Source organism: Nomascus leucogenys, chromosome 22a (genome assembly GCF_006542625.1).
Source record: "Nomascus leucogenys isolate Asia chromosome 22a, Asia_NLE_v1, whole genome shotgun sequence".
Taxonomy (NCBI): Eukaryota; Metazoa; Chordata; class Mammalia; order Primates; family Hylobatidae; genus Nomascus; species Nomascus leucogenys.
In genome coordinates this window covers 110290713-110312184 of record NC_044402.1, presented here as the reverse complement: position 1 = coordinate 110312184, position 21472 = coordinate 110290713, and the positions used below count along the sequence as shown (strand labels likewise).

At 38.2% G+C, this 21472-nt stretch overlaps 1 protein-coding gene across 12 annotated transcripts in view; it reads right to left on the bottom strand.

Annotated features, from left to right (window-relative positions):
• Nucleotides 1–20964, bottom strand: part of UNC80 (unc-80 homolog, NALCN channel complex subunit) — a 233478-nt gene extending 212514 nt beyond the window's left edge. For 9 of the 12 annotated variants that reach the window (XM_030804163.1, XM_030804170.1, XM_030804171.1 and 6 more), the window contains exons 1-6: nt 20398–20964; nt 19413–19461; nt 16497–16653; nt 14978–15279; nt 5288–5411; nt 1752–1825 (exon numbers count right to left, since the gene is read on the bottom strand). In XM_030804163.1, coding sequence (XP_030660023.1) covers nt 1752–1825; nt 5288–5411; nt 14978–15279; nt 16497–16653; nt 19413–19461; nt 20398–20489 — 798 coding nt within the window. In that variant the 5' untranslated portion in view covers nt 20490–20964. The remainder of the gene's footprint in view (nt 1–1751; nt 1826–5287; nt 5412–14977; nt 15280–16496; nt 16654–19412; nt 19462–20397) is intronic. The other 3 variants (XM_030804168.1, XM_030804174.1, XM_030804173.1) reach the window with 2 other exon arrangements.
• Nucleotides 20965–21472: the final 508 nt, after the last annotated feature.

The following is a 21472-nucleotide window of genomic DNA, read 5'->3' as shown; positions in this document are numbered from 1 at the left end:
TCCACTATAGGTTCCTAAGGAGAAAGGGACATGACAAAAGATGGCATTTGCATAAAATGCCTTATGTGGAATGGTGAGTTAATAAATAAATGATGTATTAGGAAAATTAGTCAGGAATTATTAATGGTATTTATGTGAAGAAGAAAAGTCTAGAAGTATAAAACTCAATTAGGTAGGTTCAGCTGCAATTTAGTTATGAGGGCCTGGATTTAGAGGATAGTAGTGGGCATAAAGAATAAAGAAAACATCTGAGCAACATAACGAAAAGAAGACAATATGACTTAGCAGGAAATCAAATCGAGAGGATTAAGTATAACATAATATGAGATGTATGTATCTCATTGTATCTAAGATGTCATCATTTAGAAGACATACCATTATTTTATGTAACATTAAGAAAAAAAACACCCTGTTAATTAAACTAGGACATATTACTTCTATCATTGAGGATTTTTTATTTTATACTAGTTGAAAGAGCTATTTTACATTTATTTAGGCACAGCTTTTTAATTATATTTCCATCCTGTGTATATGTAACAGGAAAGAATAAGTGAAATAAATTGGTGTAGGTATTCCTAAAACTTCTTCACATTTAAAATTTTCAACCCAGAATTGTTAATACTTGAGTTTTTCCAAAGAATAACCTCCTCTGTATCAAGAGTGTTATCTCTTAAAATACTGCTCCACTATTCCCTCTGATGTATGCTTATAATCCACCTACCCTGATGATGCAAATTTAGATGCTGGAAATGACCAAATTCATGCTGCACAAGAATTACAACCATTCATGCTGCACAAGAATTACAACCATATCAAGACAGCTACCAGTAGGGAGATCATAAGAGGCCAAAGATTGTCAAGCATACTCAATTTCAAAGATGTTAAATGTGAAAAATATATACATCTTACAGCATATAAATCGCAGCATCTGTACTTAGTAATTGTTCAGTAAATGGTAGATGTAATAGGACTCCAAAATTTCCAGGTTGGAGGGTAAAAAGGGTGATAATCTTCCTGAGTAATAACAGTTGGAAAGAGGATCCAATTTTGATGGAAGGCAGCAAATTTCACTTTGCACATGTTGAATTGAAAGTGAAAGCAGGTCAATTAATGCCATAAGTTAATGGTAGTATCGATTTCTATGTAGCTTTCAATTACTCCGGCCTTCATTTCTTTCTTTTCTTGATCAAATGTGACAAATTTGTACTGAATTACATTCTGCATCTTATATCATATTTTGCACCTTCTGTTTTATGTGGGTTAGTCTCGACCCCTCATTAAACTTTAGATTCCTTAAGGGGTAGGACTATCTTATAACTCCTTCCAACTCCCTCTTTCTGACCTCTGGCAGCATTATTCTACCTACATTAGAGTTACTTAACAAGCATTAGGGGATTCAATAATTGAGAACAAGGTGATATGTTATTTAATCTGGGATGTAATGATAACTAACACTTACTGTTACATGTTAGCCATTGAGATAAAGCACAACTCATTACACACTAACCACCAAGATAAAATATTAGTCGTATATGGTCTTATTTCCACACCTCCACGCTTTGGGGAGATACAGAAAATTAATTTTCATACACAACTGATAAAAAACCTGAAGCTGTTAAAAGTTGCACATTCAGAAATGAGAAGTGGCTTTGAGCCTGGTAGTGATTCCAGAACTCATGTCTTTCCCTTCACACTACACTATGTCCAAGGACTTTCTGCCTCCCTTCTTCTTATGATTATAATAAACTAACCTCTAAGTGTCTTGCGTCTTGATTTGGTGATTCACAGGTCCGGCTTTGACTGTTGATAGGAGAACTTCTCTTAGCTGAAAAGACGAAAGAAGTTCCATCGTTTTATAAGGTTATAAGTTCTTTTTATTTCATAAGTTCATTTCATTTTCAAATAGAAAGGCTATTTTAATAGAACATTATTACTTTAAAAGAAGACATTAACGCATATTGTAAGAGAAACTCAAATAACCAATTCAAAAATCTTAGCATTTTTTGGTTATTAATGTAGATATTCATCTCTTCAGTCTGACTCAGTACGTTAAGGTGCTAAAAAGTTGGCAATACTAAAAATAACAATAATAGTTAACACCTACTCAGCACCTAATACATGCAAAGTTCTCTAAGCATTTTACATATACAGTCATGCATCACTTAAGGACAAAGATACGTTCTGAGAAATGTGTTGTTAGGCAATTTCATCATTGTGCAAACATCATAGAGTTTACTAACACAAACCTAGATGGTATAGCCACCTACACATCTACGCTATATGACATAGCCTAGTGCTTCTAGGCTACAAACCTGTACGGTATGTTACTGTATTGAATCCTGTAGGCATTTATAACACAATGGTATTTGTGTATCTAAACATAGAAAATATACAGTAAAAATACGGTATAAAAGATAACAAATTATACACCTATATAGAGCACTTACCATGAATGGAGCTTGCAGGAATGGGTGTTGCTCTGGGTGAGTCAGTGAGTGAGTAGTGAGTGAATATGAAGTCTTTGCTAAATTTATTTTTTAAAAGTTTTTACTCTTTAATAATAAATTAACTTTAGCTCACTATAACTTTATAAACTTTTTAGTTTTTTAAACTTTTTGACTCTTTTGTAATAATGCTTAGCTTAAAACAAATACATAATATAGCTGCACAAAAATATTTGATTTCTTTATAACTTTATTCTGTAAGCTTTTTAATATAGTCATATATTTATAAATTTATATATTTATTTTACTTTTATTTGTATATTTTTTATATTTTATACTTTTAATATATTTTATAGTATATATTATATATACTAGTATATAGTATGTATAGTATGTACTAAAAAGTATAAAAGTATATTTTATGCTTTTTATATACTTATAAACTTATATACTTATTTTATACTTTTTTTTAAAACTTTTTTTTTTTTTTGAGATGGAGTTTTGCTCTTGTTGCCCAGGCTGGAGTGCAATGGTGCGATCTCGGCTCACCGCAACCTTCACCTCCCAGGTTCAAGCCATTCTCTTGCCTCAGCCTTCCCAAGTAGCTGGGATTATAGGCATATGCTACCAAGCCCAGCTAATTTTGTATTTTTAATAGAGATGGGGTTTCTCCGTGTGGATCAGGCTGATCTCGAACTCCTGACCTCAGGTGATCCGCCCACCTCAGCCTCCCAAAGTGCTGGGATTACAGGCGTGAGCCACTACGCCCAGCCAACTTTTTTGTTTTAAAACAAGTGCAGCTACTGCTTAGTATGTGCCAGGCATTCCTATTTTTGGTTAAAGACAAGACACAAACACACACATTAGCCTAGGCCTACCCAGCATCAAGATCATCTGTATCACTGTCTTCCACCTTCATGTCTTGTCCCAAAGGAAGGTCTTCAGGGGCAATAACACACATGGAATTGTCATCTTTTATGATAACAATGCCTTCTTCTGCAACATCTCCTAAAAGACCTGCCTAAGATTGTTTTACAGTTAACTTTTTAAAAATAATAAAAATAGATAGTAGGAGTAGAAGAAATATACTCTAAAATAACAATGAAAAGTATGGTATAGTAAATACATAAACCAGTTATATACTTGTTGGTTATTATTATAAAGTATTATGTGCTGTATATAATTGTATGGGCTATACTTTTATAAAACAGGCAGCGCAGTAGGTTTGTTTAAACCAGCATCACAAACACATGAGTAATTCCTTGCACTATGTTACCATGGCTACGAGACCACTAGGTGACAGGAGTTTCTCAGCTCCATTATGATCTTATGGGACTACTGTTGTATACACAGTCATTGACCAAAGTGCTGTTATGTGGCGCAAAACTATAACTCATTTAACCCTTAAAATAACTCAATAATCCTACCGTATTATTATGCCAATTTTACAGGGGAAGAAACTAAGACACAGTGAGTTAAACTTGCCCAAGGTCACTTGACCCTTGCATGAAGGTTATAGCCCAGACTGACTTTAGAGTCTGTGCTTTAACTATTACATAAAGCTATCTCGGAGGTAAAATTCAGATCAGTTACATCTTTATCTGAGGACCAGGAACAGTGGGAAACTAAGATGGCTATGTCTCATTCAAATTGTGAGTAAACTGGTGCCGAGAAGGAAGGTGATTTATCAAGATCACCATGTGCCATTGCTTTTTCTTCTGGCTATGCTGTCTAAGCTGAGTCTAATTTCCCCTCAGATGCTGGGCACTGCTTCAAGTCCATCAGGCAGAGAGAAAATAAACCCACTGTGAATATCATCCAGAAACAAAAGGACGGTGAGGTAAACAGCCCAAGTACTTCCATGCAGGGACATGGTTTCTTAGTAGTTTTTATATATGTGTTAAATTATAGCTTATATGTTAATAAAAAAGATTGTCCATTGTCTGCACAAAACCCTTATGAATTAAGCAAATTATATGTATGTGTGTGTGGTGTATTTTAAAAATATATAGGTATATATATATATATATATATGCTTCTGTAGATTTTCCACGTAATTTATTTCTTTTTAAATTTTATTATTAGTGCTAAAAATAGAGTTGGGAATAGAAGACTATAATTTATTAAGCACTTACTATAAAGCAGGCACTTAATGCACTCTCATTTACTTCTTACTAAAAAGCCCTATAAGGTGGCATTATCACTTCAATTTTACATAAATGGAAATGCTTAGGAAAGTTAGGTTATATACATAGTAAGAGATAGATTTGGAGATTTGGAGATAGATAGTGTGAGCCTGCTATGCACTTTTCAATCTATGACGTTGTGTTATTTCTACAATTGAACAATGGGACTATTTCATTAGACAATTCCTGAAGAGAAATGCTTTGATAACAATACAACACTAAGATGATTTTGTTAAGGAGCCCCTGCCCCATTTACCATGATGATGATGATAACATAGTAATAATAATAATAATAATAATAATAATAATCGCAGCTGCCACTTACTATGTGCCAGACATTCTTCTGAGCAGTTTTATGTATATTAGCTCCATTCCTCATAACAATCTTGTAAGTAGTATTAATATGATATTTAAATTCCCAGTTTACAGACGAGGAAGCTGAGGCACAGGAAGTCTAAATGAATTGCCCAAAGTCAATACTCTTGATGCAGAGTAGTTTCTCCTCATGTGAATAAGCCCTATAGCAGGACACTTAAGTAACTACATGTAGATATTTGCTTCTTTTTGACTTTTTAGGGGCGAATTATCCCATCACTCTAACTACTATGTGTGAGGGAATCTGCTAATACTGTCCCACTGAGTGTCCAAGTTACAAACCTGTAATGATGTTCCTGATGGGCTTCACTAGTGCAGTAAAGCCAGAGACTTCGGGCTGTCTGTGTTCCCACATGGGCTGCCATATAACAAGCCCACTGGCCAGACGGAAGGTGAGGTCAGATTCCTAGGGGGGGAAGAGAAGATCTATGTCCAATAACTGACATGTAACAACTGCTTAAAGGGACAAATCAATGCAAGGATTAACATCACTCACAAGGTTATTTTCAGTGTTTATCTGCCAAACTTTCTCTCATCAGTGAGATGAATGTTTCTAGAGTAAACCAATGACCCAAAGTTATCACTGCAATTACTATGAAAATCCCAGTTGTCTGCTTTATCCAAAATTAATGACCAAGCAAAACATAGCTTTGGGCAAAGCATGGAATATACAAACTATTGTTTTGTGTTTGCAGTGATTGAAACTTGTTTATTTCAGGAGTCTTGGCAGATCTCTTCACTTTGGTTATTATTATCATTCCTCTTAATTATTTAGTTGTCCTTATTTCTCCCTCATAAGGCAAAATACTCAGATACTGGCTATTTTGACATTCTATTGTCCAGTCCATCTTTTTTCTTACATTTTAGGGAATCAGACACATATAATTTGACCCTTCACAGTGCATTATTTTGTAATGTTGTCTTCTTAATAACCTTTAATTTCTTGAGGGCAAGGATAAATCAAGCATTCTCCTTCCCTCTCAGCCCGGAGCATCATCACAATGTTTAACATAGCATTAGGAACTGGGTACACAACAGATACTCAATAAATACTTGCTGAATAGGGCTGACTTTACAACCCATGCTCACTCAATTTATCTACGATTTAAAGTATCTTTCAAGAGCATATCCTCTGCTATCATATTGTGTAAGTACAAATACATAACATTCTGAGATTATATCTTCAACACTTCAGTCTCTCAAAACAATGTAAAGATAGAAGCAGAGAAAGTGATCACAGATTAATGAATACATCTGAGACCCAGGAACTCACTTAGAGCAGTGATTTGCAACCCCAGCTTGCATATTATAATCACCAGGGGAGCTTTTAAATCTAAGAGGCCCAGGTATCACTTACCTCTCCTACCCAGACCCATTAAATTAGAATCCTGTGAGATTTTCTAAAGATCCCCCTGATGACTCACACACATAGCTGAGGTTGAAAACCATTGGGATGGAAGGAAAAGAACTCAGAAGCAACTGGAAAAATAGAAAAAGAAAAGCAACTGTACCTAGTGAAAAGAAATCTAAAAGCTAGACTGGGATTCTGACACCACTTGGCAACAGAGCCACACAGTTCCCACGATGGGAAAGTCTCTAGAATTCCCTGTGGAAGTATTAGAAAAGCACATAAAGCATTTGGCTAAATTCATTCTGCATTTATTCTGTAAACATTTATAGAGCACCTACCATACACCCGGTACTATTCTAGGTTTTAAATACAACAGTGAACAAGGCATACAAAAATTTCTGTTCTTAGTGCAGAGAGGAAGTAAAGGGCTGTGTCAGACAAAGTGTTGTCATTTTAGACCACAGGATCAGGTGAAGCCTTATTGAGAAAGTGACTTTTGAGTAAAGTTCTGAATGAAATGAAGGAGCTGTCATGTAGCTATCTCCAGGAAAAGTATTCCATGAAAGAAGATCAGCAAACACAAAGGCCCTAAGTGTGCCTAGTGTGTTCAGAAATAGCCAAGAGACTGTGTGCCCAGACTCAAGTGAATGTGAAAAAAGTAGAAAAAAAATAAAATTGGAGAAGTCGTTGACTGCCAGATAATATACTGCCTGATAGGTCTTGATAAGGACTTTAGCAATTATTAAGATGGGAAGCCACTGGAAGGTTTCAAGTAGCAGAGTGACATGACTGGATGTATATTTTAATAGGTTCACTCAGGCTGTTGAGAATAGTTTGAGAAAGGGCAACAGTGAAAGAATAGACTATTTTGGAAGCTATTGTTATATAGGTGAAAGATGATTAGATGGGGGTACTAATAGAGGGCAAAATGAGAAGTGGTAGATTCTCAATGCATTTTGAAGATACAGCTTACAGAAATTGCTAATAGTCTAGAAGTGGAGAGTGAGAGAAAAAGATGCCAAGGATTTTTGGCTTCACGATTAAGAAAGATAGGTAAGATGAAGGAGGAGCAGGTTTGGGGATTTCAGAAGCCTAGTTTTAGACATGTTAAGTTTGAGATACCTGTTGAACATTAAGCTAGAGATACCGAGTAAGCACTTAGACAGGCAGCTGTGGAGTTAAGAGAAGAGTAACCCAAATTCCCTTGGAATGGACACGAGTACGTCTGCATGGTATTGTATGTAGAAGCAGGAAATTAACATTAAGCAAATCTTATCAGACTTGTCTCTACAAATACAGGAAGCCAAACCTCAATTGACCTGGTTTTAATGATTTATTAGTTTCTGAGTTCAGTCCTTTTCCATGTTTCTCGTGAGAAATCTTTTTTTTAAATTTTATTTTATTTTATTATTATTATACTTTAAGTTTTAGGGTACATGTGCACAATGTGCAGGTTTGTTACATATGTATACATGCGCCATGTTGGTGTGCTGCACCCATTAACTCGTCATTTAGCATTAGGTATATCTCCTAATGCTATCCCTCTCCCCTCCCCCGACCCCACAACAGTCCCCAGAGTGATTTTCCCCTTCCTGTGTCCATGTGTTCTCATTGTTCAATTCCCACCTATGAGTGAGAACACGCGGTGTTTGGTTTTTTGTCCTTGTGATAGTTTACTGAGAATGATGATTTCCAGTTTCATCCATGTCCCTACAAAGGACATGAACTCATCATTTCCTATGGCCGCATAGTATTCCGTGGTGTATATGTGCCACATTTTCTTAATCCAGTCTATCGTTGTTGGACATTTGGGTTGGTTTCAAGTCTTTGCTATTGTGAATAGTGCCGCAATAAACATACGTGTGCATGTGTCTTTATAGCAGCATGATTCATAGTCCTTTGGGTATATACTCAGTAATGGGATGGTTGGGTCAAATGGTATTTCTAGACCTAGATCCCTGAGGAATCACCACACTGACTTCCACAATGGTTGAACTAGTTTACAGTCCCACCAACAGTGTAAAAGTGTTCCTATTTCTCCACATCCTCTCCAGCACCTGTTGTTTCCTGACTTTTTAATGATGGCCATTCTAACTGGTGTGAGATGGTGTCTCATTGTGGTTTTGATTTGCATTTCTCTGATGGCCAGTGATGATGAGCAATTTTTCATGTGTTTTTTGGCTGCATAAATGTCTTCTTTTGAGAAGTGTCTGTTCATGTCCTTCGTCCACTTTTTGATGGGGTTGTTTGTTTTTTTCTTGTAAATTTGTTTGAGTTCATTGTAGATTAGCCCTTTGTCAGATGAGTAGGTTACGAAAATTTTCTCCCATTTTGCAGGTTGCCTGTTCACTCTGATGGTAGTTTCTTTTGCTGTGCAGAAGCTCTTTAGTTTAATTAGATCCCATTTGTCAATTTTGGCTTTTGTTGCCATTGCTTTTGGTGTTTTAGACATGAAGTCCTTGCCCATGCCTATGTCTTGAAAACTCCAGTGGAAACTGCAGCAGGGAGTGATCTCTCTTGTACTGAAATCCTGGGCTTTAACATCTGTTCTATTAGCATGACACAGCACTCACTGACGGTCATGGTCATCATTTTGTTTTACTTGATACATCTCCAAGTAGATTGTATATTTCTTGAATGCAAGTTGAGATCTCCTTCTTCTGTGCATTTCCTGGAGCATCAATACAACATCAAACTAATATGTTCATTAATTGAACATGTTTTACCTTCTCCAAATAAATCCAATCACTCTTCAGATCTGAATGCCTGTAGCACCTGTGGCCTTCTCTTGCGTTGGTGTCTTCTTTTGTAAGTCTTCCTAACTTGGATAAATGTATAAACTCTGGGCCTCTAATGTCTCTTCTAGAGTTTCTTTTAATGGCACACACAATGCTATGTATACATACACAAGCAGAAACTCAATTAACTGGAGAGGACACTCTTTATCATTCAAACAGTTGTAAAGCAGGTAGTCTAGAAGGGTCCTGAGAAAAGCCAGAAGTGTAAGTACACGTAGAGGCAATATCCCCACATTTCAGATGCTTTTCTTGCTTTCACTGAGAATCTGTTTCCAGGATGTCATAAAGCAATTCTGAATGTATTTACTAGTAGCTTAGAGAGATTTAAAGAAACAACTATTATTTTAAGTTCCATTTTAAAGTTGTTTACTTTACACATATGGATTTGTGAAAATCCCCTGAAGGGCTTGCTTTTTGTTTTATTTCTTGCTGTTTCTCCAGCACATTGAACAGTAGCTAGCATATAGCAGGCACTTGGTAAGTATTTGTTGAAAAAATAAGTAAATGTGACAAAATTATGACAACGTTGATACCATATTTAAAGAAGATGACTTAGTTTAACAAATACTCATCATTTTTCACTGATAAAATCAAATTTGGTCTAAAATGAATAATATATTAAACAGGATTTTCAGACTATGAATTGTATATAAACTGAGCGAATTATAAATTTAAAACTATAAAATATGCATTGAATAACACACTGTGTTACAAAAGGATGAGTCATTTATATTAGATTTATTTACAAATTAGTGAACTGATTTATTCACTTAACATTAATTAGATACCTATTAAACACAGATACTACATTAGCTACCATGGGTACAATGATAATTCCTACAAACAGACCATTTAGAATCTAGCGGGGGAGAAAGCCACATAAAGGGATGATAATAAACAAAGTATAACAATAAAGCTGTACCTAGAATATTATGGAAATAGAGAAAAAGGGAAAGATGGATCTCAAATGAAGTCCTAAAGGATAAGTAGGAGTTTTCTAGAAAGAGAAGTGCAGTATGAGGGCATTCCGGTCAGCAAGAACAACATGAGAAAAGATCTGAAAAAAAGTATGTTATGTTCTTGGGGAGACTTCAAACATCTGGAGTTCACAGACAGGAGAAGTAGTCAGACAGGTCATAGAGGGCCCAGTTTACCAGACTAAGAAGCTGGAGTTGTACTCTCTGTATGATGAGAAATTAACAAATTATTTTAAGTATGTTGGTGATATTGCCTACATTTTTGATAGGTCACCTTGGTGTTGAGGTTAGATTTTATGAGACAAGCCAGGAGACTGAATCTAGTTAGAAAGTGGCCCAAGTAAAGGGTCCATGTAAGATACGATACAAGCTTGGGTTAAAGTAGTAAGTAGGGATGAAAAATATGTAATACATTTGGGAAATATTTAGGAGAAAAAATGAGTAGGACTCTGTGATTAGTGGAATGTTGCAAGTAAGGATGAGGGATAGTGAAAGGTAGTTTGAGTTTTTGTGAATACATCCATTATCTAAAATATAGAATCTAGGGATGGGGCTCATTACAGGTGAAGTTTGAATTTCCCATGGATTATTTATTTGGAAAAGTCATTTGACAATTTGGTCTAGAGGCAAAGATAGGAGCCTGGATTTGAAATGTATAATTAGGTGATCTCAGCCTGCAGGACACACACGGTAAATGAAGCCGGAGGAAGTCTTCCTAGCAGAAAGGAGAGTGAGAAGAACAAAGTGTCAAGAATGCATCTCTGGGGAACCCCAATGTTAAAAGGGCAGACAAAAAAGATGAGCTCTCAATAGAGATAGAACAGACAGAGTCAGAGATGCAAAAAGAACCAGAAGGGTGTGGTGTCACCAGGAGAACTGAACCTTTCAAGAAGAGGGCATGATGGTAGTTTTAAATGCAGCTGAGGTTTAATGAAATGAGGGCTCCAAATAGAGATTAGATTCAACAACTCAGAAGTTGTTCATGACCTGAGTGGAAAAAAAAACAACTCTGGTACAGAAACCTAAAAAACAGTGTAGTTTTGTAGAAAATCAGATAGGATTGGGTTTGAATTCCATCTTTTACTCACAGTCTTTACTATTATCTCTCTGGACCTCAATTTCCCTTTTGGTAAAATGGAGACAAAGACACACACATCCCTGTGGGTAGTTGTAAAAATTAGAAATGATAGTGAAAATTTTGTCGCATAATAGAGGCAAATACAAACAAGAATAAGAGATTGAAGAGTAAGTAAATGGGAGGTGAGGATATGGAGACATGGGTTTATGCTTTGATTAAATTTTGGCCTCCCATGCCTCCTATAGCACCATGTCTTATACAAGCCCCATCCTGCAGCACTAAGTGCTGAGTGGGAACCTGAGGGGGAAAATCAAGGAAAGGACTGACAAGCGGGGCAGCGCAGCACATTGGATTTAGAGACCACAGCGTTGCAGAAACATTAGTCTGAATGGTTGTGTGGTTTCCCCAGCAGCATGCAGATTTCTGGGTAGGGATAGAAAATGTGAATTTTGGTCTTGATCTGGAGTTGGAGTCATGAAAGGCAACTGCAAAGAAGCATAGGGATTAAAGGACGTTAATGGTGCTGGTGACGGGAAGTTTACACTGGTAGGAAAGACCATAGTCTCCAACAGAGCCTGATAATGGCAGGCAAATGGAAGATGTAAGGCAGTGGCTCTCAGTCAGGACCAATTCCCTTCCACACACCTACCTATGAACATTTGGCAACATCTGGAGTCATCTGTGGTTGGCACAACTCAGGGGCAATGGAGTGTTACTGGCATCTAATGGATGGAGGCCAGATATTCTACTAAATATCCTACAATGCATGGGACAGTGTCCCATAACAAAGAATTATCTGGCCCCAAATGCCAACAGTGCCAAGGCTGAGAAATCCTGATCTAGAGATTGTACATTCCCCAACAACTTGAAAAAACCAGACATCTCTCAAACAGAAAAGGCCTTGTGGCCAAAATTATTGACCGAATGCTTTTTATTCTCTACAGCATCAAGAACAATGCTTTCCTCATAGCAATGACAAAATGATTAAACTATAATGATAATACAATAAAAATGATAAATATATTATTAATACCACTAACAATAATTGTTTATTTATATCAATCACTGTGTAGTATTTTGTATGAATTGTCTTACTCCTTTATAAATGCTCCATTCCCAAGCCATAAGTTAAAGATGAGGGTCTTAAGTCAGCTTTTCGAATTATTTGAGTAGTCTCTCCTGAAAGGAGATCTTGCTCCTTTTCTACTAATAATACAAAATACCAGCAGCAATAAAATACCAACACTAAAGACAACTAACATTTGTTAATGAATTTCTTTGTATCAAGTTGAATACTATAACTTGTTTAATCTTCACAGTGCTCTATAAATTTATTCTTAGGTCCAATTTATACTTGAGAAAATGGAGGTTTATAAGTTATTTGCTCAATGTCTTACAGTAGAGCACAGCAGGCACTGGATTCAAATACAGGCTTATCTGTTTCCAAAACTTAGACTCCCAGCCATGTCTTAAAAATAAAATTACAGCCACCCTGGGCACTCCTATATTTCCACATTTTTCCAGGTGACATTTGTCAACATATAAACATCTTTTTTGGGCTACTTTTTAAGAAGACTTGTTTCCTGTCCTCTCCATTTTAAAGGCTTCGTTTCTAAATATGCTGTTTTTAGCACTTGTATCAGCTTCCGATAATGACAAGTCTACTCAGTGTGTCAGTCATTAAATATTTATTGAGAGTCTCACATATGACAGACACTATTTGAGACACTAGAGATACAGCTGTCACCAGGACAGGCAGACTCCCTTCACTCAAGGACCTCTGTTCAGTGAGGGTGAAGGGCAACAAACATGCAGACAAATGCATAAATAATTCCAGGTACTTGTAAGTGCTAACAAGGAAAAAAATGTAGGATAGCATGCTAGTGGCTCGAGAGTAGCCAGGGAAGTACTTTCTGAAGTGTTGCCATTTGAGTTCTGAGTAAACCAATGACAAGTACATGGCTATGTGAAAATCTGAGTGTAGAAGGTGAGGTCAGTGTTTCAAGTTGAAAAAAACAGTGCAAGGATCTGAACACAAAAATGCACTTGTCAAGTTTGAGGGTGAGCCTCCCACAAGCCTGAAGGTGGTTAGTGAATGAGAGAAAGGCCAGTGAGATAGAGGGAGACGAGGCCCAGGAGGTGTGCAGGGGTAGGTCCTGCAGAGCTCACAGGCCAGGTGGACAGTCCCTATTAAAGCAATGCTTCCTACTAAGTATCACCTGTGTAAAATACTTTAAAATGGAAAGCTAGAGATTTTAAAATGGCAAGTTAATTTGACTTGACACCTAAAGAGTTTAGTATGTTTGATGGGCAATGTGGCCAGTGTATGTGTTGCATTTTGGGAATTTATAGGTAGTTTCAAATCTATTTCTCCTAGCAATGGACAGAGTTAATGGAAAGTGAATTTTTTAGGAAACTAAAAATGAATGAAAATACTCATTAGTCTGTTCCCTTCATGGTGACTGTTAATGTTCACAACCACCTTCATAAATACATTGCTAACTTGAACCACTGCTAACTTGATCCATTCACTGGGTTATAATATTCTATTAAAGAGCAGATGAACATATCAATTCTTATCTTAGCACTTAAGTGAAATTTGTTAATTTATTCATTCACAGAAGTAACAAATAGTTCTTGATTTCTTTTCATGCGTTGGAACTGCAGTGTGTGTCTTACATATATTAACCCCGTGTTAGAGCAACAAAATCACACAGCTGAAAAGTGGTGGCACAGTGATTTCAAATTATATTGTCTCCTCCAAGTGGATATGATTGTATTTTGAGATAACTGGTTTCCATGTAATCCTATGTTTTGTATTTTAAGCATTTAAAAATATTTTAAAAAGCAATTCTTAGGCTATACCCTACTGTCTAAAAGTCCATAGAACATAAAAAGTTAAAACTTATTTTTTTTTTCCATTTTAAGACAGAGTCTCACTTTGTTGCTCAGGCTGGAGTGCAGTGGCATGATCTAGGTTGACTGCAGCCTGTGCCTTCCAGGTTCAGGAGATTCTCCTGCCTCAGCCTCCCGAGTAGCTGGGACTACAGGTGTGCACCACTACGCCTGGCTAATTTTTGTATTTTAATTAGAGATGGAGATTTGCCATGTTGGCCAGGCTGGCCTGGAACTCCTGACCTCAAGTGATTCACCTACCTCTGCCTCCCAAAGTTCTGGGATTACAGGTGTGAGCCACCGTGCCTGGCTAAAACTTAGACCCTGTATTATAGGAGCGGTAGTTACAAGATGCTATAAAAATGTAAAGGAGGTAGGAATGAAGTCTAGATGGTGAGGTCTAAGGAATAGCTTCATGTTAAATATGATATTAAAGTTGCAGTTTGAGCACTATGACAGGAATAGAGCGGGGAAAGGAGAATAGAGCAATCAGCAACGGCATATTCAGGGAATGGCTGTCATGGCTTCAAATACTGGATCATGAGGTGGCCAGTAGGGACAAATAGTCTATAAATCAAGAAAGCAATTTAAACCCTATGTCATGCTTGACCTTTTATTCTATGTTTAATATGTTGGGCATTATCATGAGGCAGAGGGAGAACCACTGAAGATTTTTAAGTAGGTAAAGGCTATGTGAAAATTTGTGTTTTTGAAGCAATGTTCAGTAGTTTAACACAGAAATAAAGTTCTCCATGCCTTGACTTGCTGTAAGGTCATACAAAGACATGCCCAACCAAATATGGAAATATCATTTGAAGTCTACCCTAACCACATCTCCACCCACTCCAGCTCTAACACTGGGTTTCTGCTTACCTTGATCCTGTGTACCAGGGGAGCAAACAGAAACACGAAGAGCTCCACAGTAGCCATGGAGTTCTGGAAGATCTTTCTTCGGTTGTTCTCTTCTTCGTCATTAGAGCTGCTTTGGCAAGGCTGCCCTGGAGAACCCTGGTTTTCAACCTGGTGGATGAAAGCACTGCTGCTTCCACCCCAGCTAGAGCCTCGGTCTGTACCCCCAAACCGCTCATTGTTGCAGTCCTGGGGGGCCTCCAGAAGCATCCAGTGTAGAGTGTGAAGGAGCTTTGTCTCAGCAACACCCAATTTATCCTGGTGGCCTGCATGGGACAATTACATAGGCAGGTTAAGGCAAACTCTGTGACCAGAGCAATAGATGTCAACATTGGGTCTGGGAAGAATATCCCTGCTTGCTCTATACTTCTTACAACCACTGCTAGCAGGGCTCGTTCTTGTTTTCTGGACTTCCCTACTGGCCGCAATCTCTGCAGAATGATATGCTGCCATGGGGGCAGAAACTGCTGAATCACTTTTCTTCAGTTAGGTACCCAAATATATTTCCAAATAGGCAGCATAGTGGTTAAAAATATAGAATCTGAAGATAAAAGCGATCCTATTTTAGACAATGTGACCTAGAAAGGTCCCTCTATAGAAGTAATATTTGAGCAGAGGCTCAAACGAGGGGAGGAAATGAGATGCAGAAGAGTATGTACACTAACGTGGGGTATATGGGTAGGACACATTGCCAGATGAGAAAAGCAATCTGTAAAATATTCTAAAAAATAGTTCTTATGCACATGTGCACACATACTCACACACAGTACTACAAAGTTGGAAAATGTCTGAGGCAAATATGCCCAGTTCATGAGAGTGGTTGCTTTAGGAACTGAGAGAACAAAAAGGATGACCTTGGCTAGGACTCATCTTGGGCAGGTGAAGGTCTTAGCTTACCTCTAATATTTTAATTTTTTTGTGTTGTTGTTGTTTGTTTGTTTGTTTTTGAGACAGAGTCTCACTTTGTCACCCAGGCTGGAATGTAGTGGTGCGATCCCAGCTAACTGCAACCTCCACCTCCCAGGTTCAAGTGATTCTCCTGCCTCAGCCTCTCGAGTAGCTGGGATTACAGGTGTGCACCACCACGCTCAGGTAATTTTGTATTTTTAGTAGAGACAGGGTTTCACCATGTTGGCCAGGCTGGTCTCGAACTCCCGACCTCAGGTGATCAGCCTGCTTCGGCCTCCCGAAGTGGTGGGATTACAGGCATGAGCCACTACGCCCAGCCTATTTTAATGTTTAAGAGGAGAATATATTCATATATTACTTGTAAAATTAAAAAATTAAAAACAAGACAGCCAGTTTCTTTATTGGTAAAATGAAAATAATGAGTATAAGTGTGAGGAGGATTTTGTGATAATTAAATGAGATAATGTATGCACAGTGCTTGAGAAAACAGAAACTACTCAATACAGGTTATTATGATGAGTGTTGAACACAAAGGACAATGACATGCAATAAAGAAGTAATGTGGGGCACCAACCTAGCTTGTTTCGGTTTGAAAGCAGGGTTGCAGTGCAGTGGAGGACATGAGGCAAAGCAGCTTGCACCAGTTCCCATCTGGAAATGCTCTGGATGGCTTCAGAGAGAGCTGGAGAGAGGCCATGCAGCTTGTTTTCTACCAACACTCGCTCAAAGGACTGTAAATACAAAAACAAAAACAATAAGAAAAGCCAAAATCCAAAACCACGTAAACTAAGAAATTGAAGATTCTGATTAGTGAAAAAATGAATAGCAAGGTACTGTACCCCTTAAAAGATGCAAATTACTGGACCAAATTCTTTAGGAAGAACTCATTGCATTTTCTTGTATGTGTTGATGTGCAATGGGTCAGTAATAATTTTCTATTATCTACCCATTTGCAGGCTTTTGAGCCAAAGTAAATGGCTTGAATTAACAAACGATTTTTATTTCTGTTAAAGTAAGTTTCTTCCAACAAATAGGAACAAAACATTTAACCTCATGAGATTTTTGGATGTATATTTTATAAAATGTTGCTGAGTCATCCAAAAGGCTGTCACAACTGCAGACCAAAATGAGTTTTTTGTGAAAGTGTCTTGAGAAATAGAATTTACGTAGTTTCTTCAACTGGTGTTAAGTAAGATACAACTTTTTCAAGGATTCTGATTTTGGAATCCCTGATTTATCTCATGGCTTAGCAATGACCCAGCACAGAACACTCTCTACTTAATGCCTGGAACAATAAAAGATACTTAACATATCTGTGGAATAAAGAAAGAAAGGAAAGGAGAGCAGGAAGAGGGAGGGAGGAGGAAAATAAGCCATCTTTACTTTGCTGGTTATTAAATTTTCTATCCTTGCCAGGGATACTCAGAGAGTATCAGAGAGTGTAGCACTCCAGAACAAGTAACAACTCTGGCCTACTTAATTATTGTTTTTTCTTTTGAGGGAGGAGAGAATATCACTGTAAGGTGTTGGAGAAAATGTAGTTAAGAAATATTGGAATAAATTTAATAAACATTTGGCATGTAAGAACATGATTGGTACTTGATGCTCCAGTCAAGAAAATTGTATAAATGTTCTATATAATAATCACAATACAAGTCCCAAGTGTTCCAACTGTATTATTGGAATTATTAGGATACCTGTGAGAAAGACAGGTATCCTAATATGGCTTACTACAGAGATTTCCAAAGAAAACTTACTTTTTGATTCAAAAAAAGAAAAATAAGAAATTCACCTTTACAATGAAGGGCACACTGAAGTTTTCGTAAAGAGCATAATGAGAGATGTAGTATTTTGCTTTAAGAAACTAGATGAAGGCCTTTAGATATGTTGGTGATATAAATACAAATATTATAAAATCATCAGTCCTCAGCTAAGTATTCATTAAGTAAAGGATGCATATATTAGACACTAAAAGATTGTAAAGAATTTATATACTCTAATGAATATATTGTAGAGGATGAGTTATGCATTTCATAATCTCAGAGTGTTCTGGGTAATGTCATTTTCTCATTAAGTGTCACTAATATAACTTTTAATAATTTTTTTAAAACTTGGGAAATTGTTTTCTATATTGAGATCTATATATCTCTATCCCCATGTATACATTAATGTAACTTAACTATTTGATATCGTGTGACTACATTAAAAATGCCAGAAATATCTTTGCCAAGAACAGAGAAAGTCAGGATTATTTTAAGCTAGTATAATTGTCAGCATGGTTAAGAAAGTCTGAGATTTCAAGTGTCAAATTACTCTAACAAGCTAAGTTCAACGACAAATTCCATTAAAAGGTCCTTATAATAAAGTTATATTTTAAAAAATGTGTTTGTGACAACATTGAAAGATAGGAGATGCAACAAAACAAATTCCTACATGAGTGGGCATGTATGTGTTTAACTTTCCAGTTGGCTTCCATCAGAAATTTTTGCCCTAACACATCTCAGAGCTCCTTACCACAAGGTCATCCACGTAGCTATTTGTAAATATGCATGGCAATATCCAAATTGGTAGATTTCCATTTTTAGGCTATAATATATGCAGTAAAGACTTTTAGGTAAGCTCCAAATATTAATGAAGCCTGTGAAAAGTCCATTTCAATTTTGCTTCATGATTTCATGTCTTATTTTCTCAATTTGTAAAATGAGAATTTGTAGGGATATAAGATTCCCTTAGAATCTCAGGACGAATGCATTTTATTTTGTATAAATATTAACAGTATTATTTTCACAATTATTTTATATTATTCATTTTTAGAATTAGAGAACATATGCAAGGCATAAAAGTGCAGAAATGCATATATTTTGTTCAAGTAGTTCTTTCACAGGCACTCCATCATATGAACTTCCACTATAAGTCTGTTTTGTTGATTAAGGATTCGACTTCACACTTGCAGGGGGCAAAAACACCCTCCACCACCTGGTTCCCTGTTATCTCTCTGCCTTCTCTTCTACCACTCGATCCCTCCCCACCCTTTCACTTATTCCCCAGGAGGTGCTAATTTCCTTTAACATGTTTCCTCTGCTCTTCCCTCAGCTGTCCTTCCCTCCCTTCCCCTTGTGTCTTTGGCCAAGGTTCACATTAATAGATAGATAAGCCTTATCTATCCATTCTTATAAAACTCCCCTGTCTAGTGCTTCCTAGTATTTCTTTTTGCTTAATTTTTCTCCATAGTGCTTACCACCATCTGGCTTACTATGTATTTACGTATTTGTTTGTGGCTTGTCCCCTTTCTACTAGGATGTAAACACTCTATTTGTTTTTATCATTGTTCTATTCCAGCACAGAGAATTGTGCCTGGCACAGAGTGGGTGATCAATAATATTTGCCAAGTGAATTAATATATATAGTCCGTTTGATTTAAAATCTGTCTTTGGGTTCAAACCACCACACAGAATAGGGAAATAATTATTAAATGGTGAAAATCACATACCACACAAGAAGCTTCATATTGCTTCCCCAGTTTGGGCCTCAAAAATGCACTGAAAAATTAATAGAGATATTTGTTAATAAACATAAGTAAAATTATTATTAAAGCATCCTTGTGACATATTTTTCAATGAATAAGACAGGATGCTATGAAATTCAAATTTCATGCTTCCTTATAGCTTTTTAATGAGCAGGTGTTGAACAGCTGATGACATTTTCTTTTACGCGTGTAATTGCATATATGAAAGAGATGTGAATCTCGATGGTTTTCGGTATCCACTCTTATTCTGAAGATTTTTAAGATTTTAAATCGCCAGTGGTCAGAAGTGGTGCATTACTTACGTGTACAGTAATAATAAAAACTGAAAATTGCACACGACTTATGGGTCATGATTTCCAGAATCTAATATCTTATCTGATAAATCTGTAAAATAACAATAATAAAGAAAACCTTTTCTGTTTATTGGAATAGGTGTCAGGCCTTTCCGGGCTTGGCGGGGGGAAGGTCCCTTATCACAAATCCTCAGGAGCTTTAACTGGGGAGATTAATCTGAGCAAAATGGTTAACAAGTGGGCATAGCAGATATTCGCCAAACAGGAGCTGGAAAAACAACAGGTCACTGGGCTAGAATTACAGCAGGAGATGGAGGGGGAATTGGACGCAGGAGCACAACCAGTCATAATTATCTTTCCTAGTTCCCCGCCCCCTCTTCCCAGGCTCTCTGCCCTCCCACCCCCTAAAATAATGTATACATTTATGCGACAACTGCCAATCTGCTTGTCGTCAAACTTCACTGAAATATATAGATATATATACATATTTTAATGCGTGTTTTTAAGCGGGTGCAGAGGGCTTGTTTTCCAGCCCCAGAGAGGGAGCTGCAGGCTGTGGCGCGGCCTCAGCGGCGGCGGCGGCGGCGGCGACCCGGGCGGCCCCAGGAGCGCCCCCAGCCCAGGGCGGCCCGCGGTGCGCCCTCTGCGCCCCTCACCTGGTTTGCCGCCACAGGAAGGTCTGGATAGGCAGGGGGATGCCGCGGCCGCCGTCCTGCTCCTGGCCCTCGGAGCTCTTCCTCTTCACCATGATGGTGGCTCCCGGGAGTCCTACTGCAGGACCCAGCTCTGTCTCCTCGCTAGCCGCCGCCGCCGCCTCCTCCCGCTGCTCCCCCCAACTCTCATCCCCTCCTTCCCCGAGGCAGAGCCGGCTCTCTCCGCCCTGATCCCCCGTGCCTCTCCCCTCCCCCCACCCCTCCCCGCGCGTGGAACATGGCTGCGGGAGGAGGGGAGGGCTGGAGGAGCCGCGGAGCGAGGAGGGGGGCGCTCGGAGCAGCCGTCCGCCTAGCCGCCCCCGCACCCGCTCCCTGCTTTCAGCACCTCCCACTGTGGACAGCGGCCCGCGCCGGGCTGCACGGCGGGAGAAGCGAATCCGGGGCAACTTGAGCCGCAGGGGTACGGCCCAAGAAGTCCACGCTCCGCATCGCAGGCGCTGGTCCCCTGCGCGGCCTCTTCAGCCCTCGGAATTCCGCTTTCCCCGCTCCGAGCTGCACTCAGGAGTGTCCCCTGTCCTGCTTTCCAACCTCAGCATCCAAACTGTCACCGTCTGGGTAGGAGGAGCTTTGGGGAACCGCAGAGCAGTCACTAACCCTGGCATCATTCTCACCTCTAGCAAGGAGGTCAAGAGTCCAGGGGATAGCCAGAGGAACACGTGAAAATTATTAAAAGTGTAAATCAGGAAGGGGAGGCAAGCTTGGCAAGTGAGAGGAAGCTTGAAAGATCTTAGAAGTGAGAAGTTATTTTTACATGATAACCACAAGAAATAAACCTTGTTTGTTTTCCTAAAGCAGGAATACAAAGTTCCCAAAGTAACCAGTTGTGGATATCAGTTAATTGCAAATTGAGGAAGAACATTTGAATCATGCTGTGAGGAAATGTGGTTTATTACAGTCCATTAAATGCATTTGGGTAATCCTATTCGCCCCCAGTGATAGCTACCATTTTCCTTCAGTTGTAATAGTCAAATGCTTATATGTTATATATATAAATATTTTATAGTTGGATTGCTGTTAG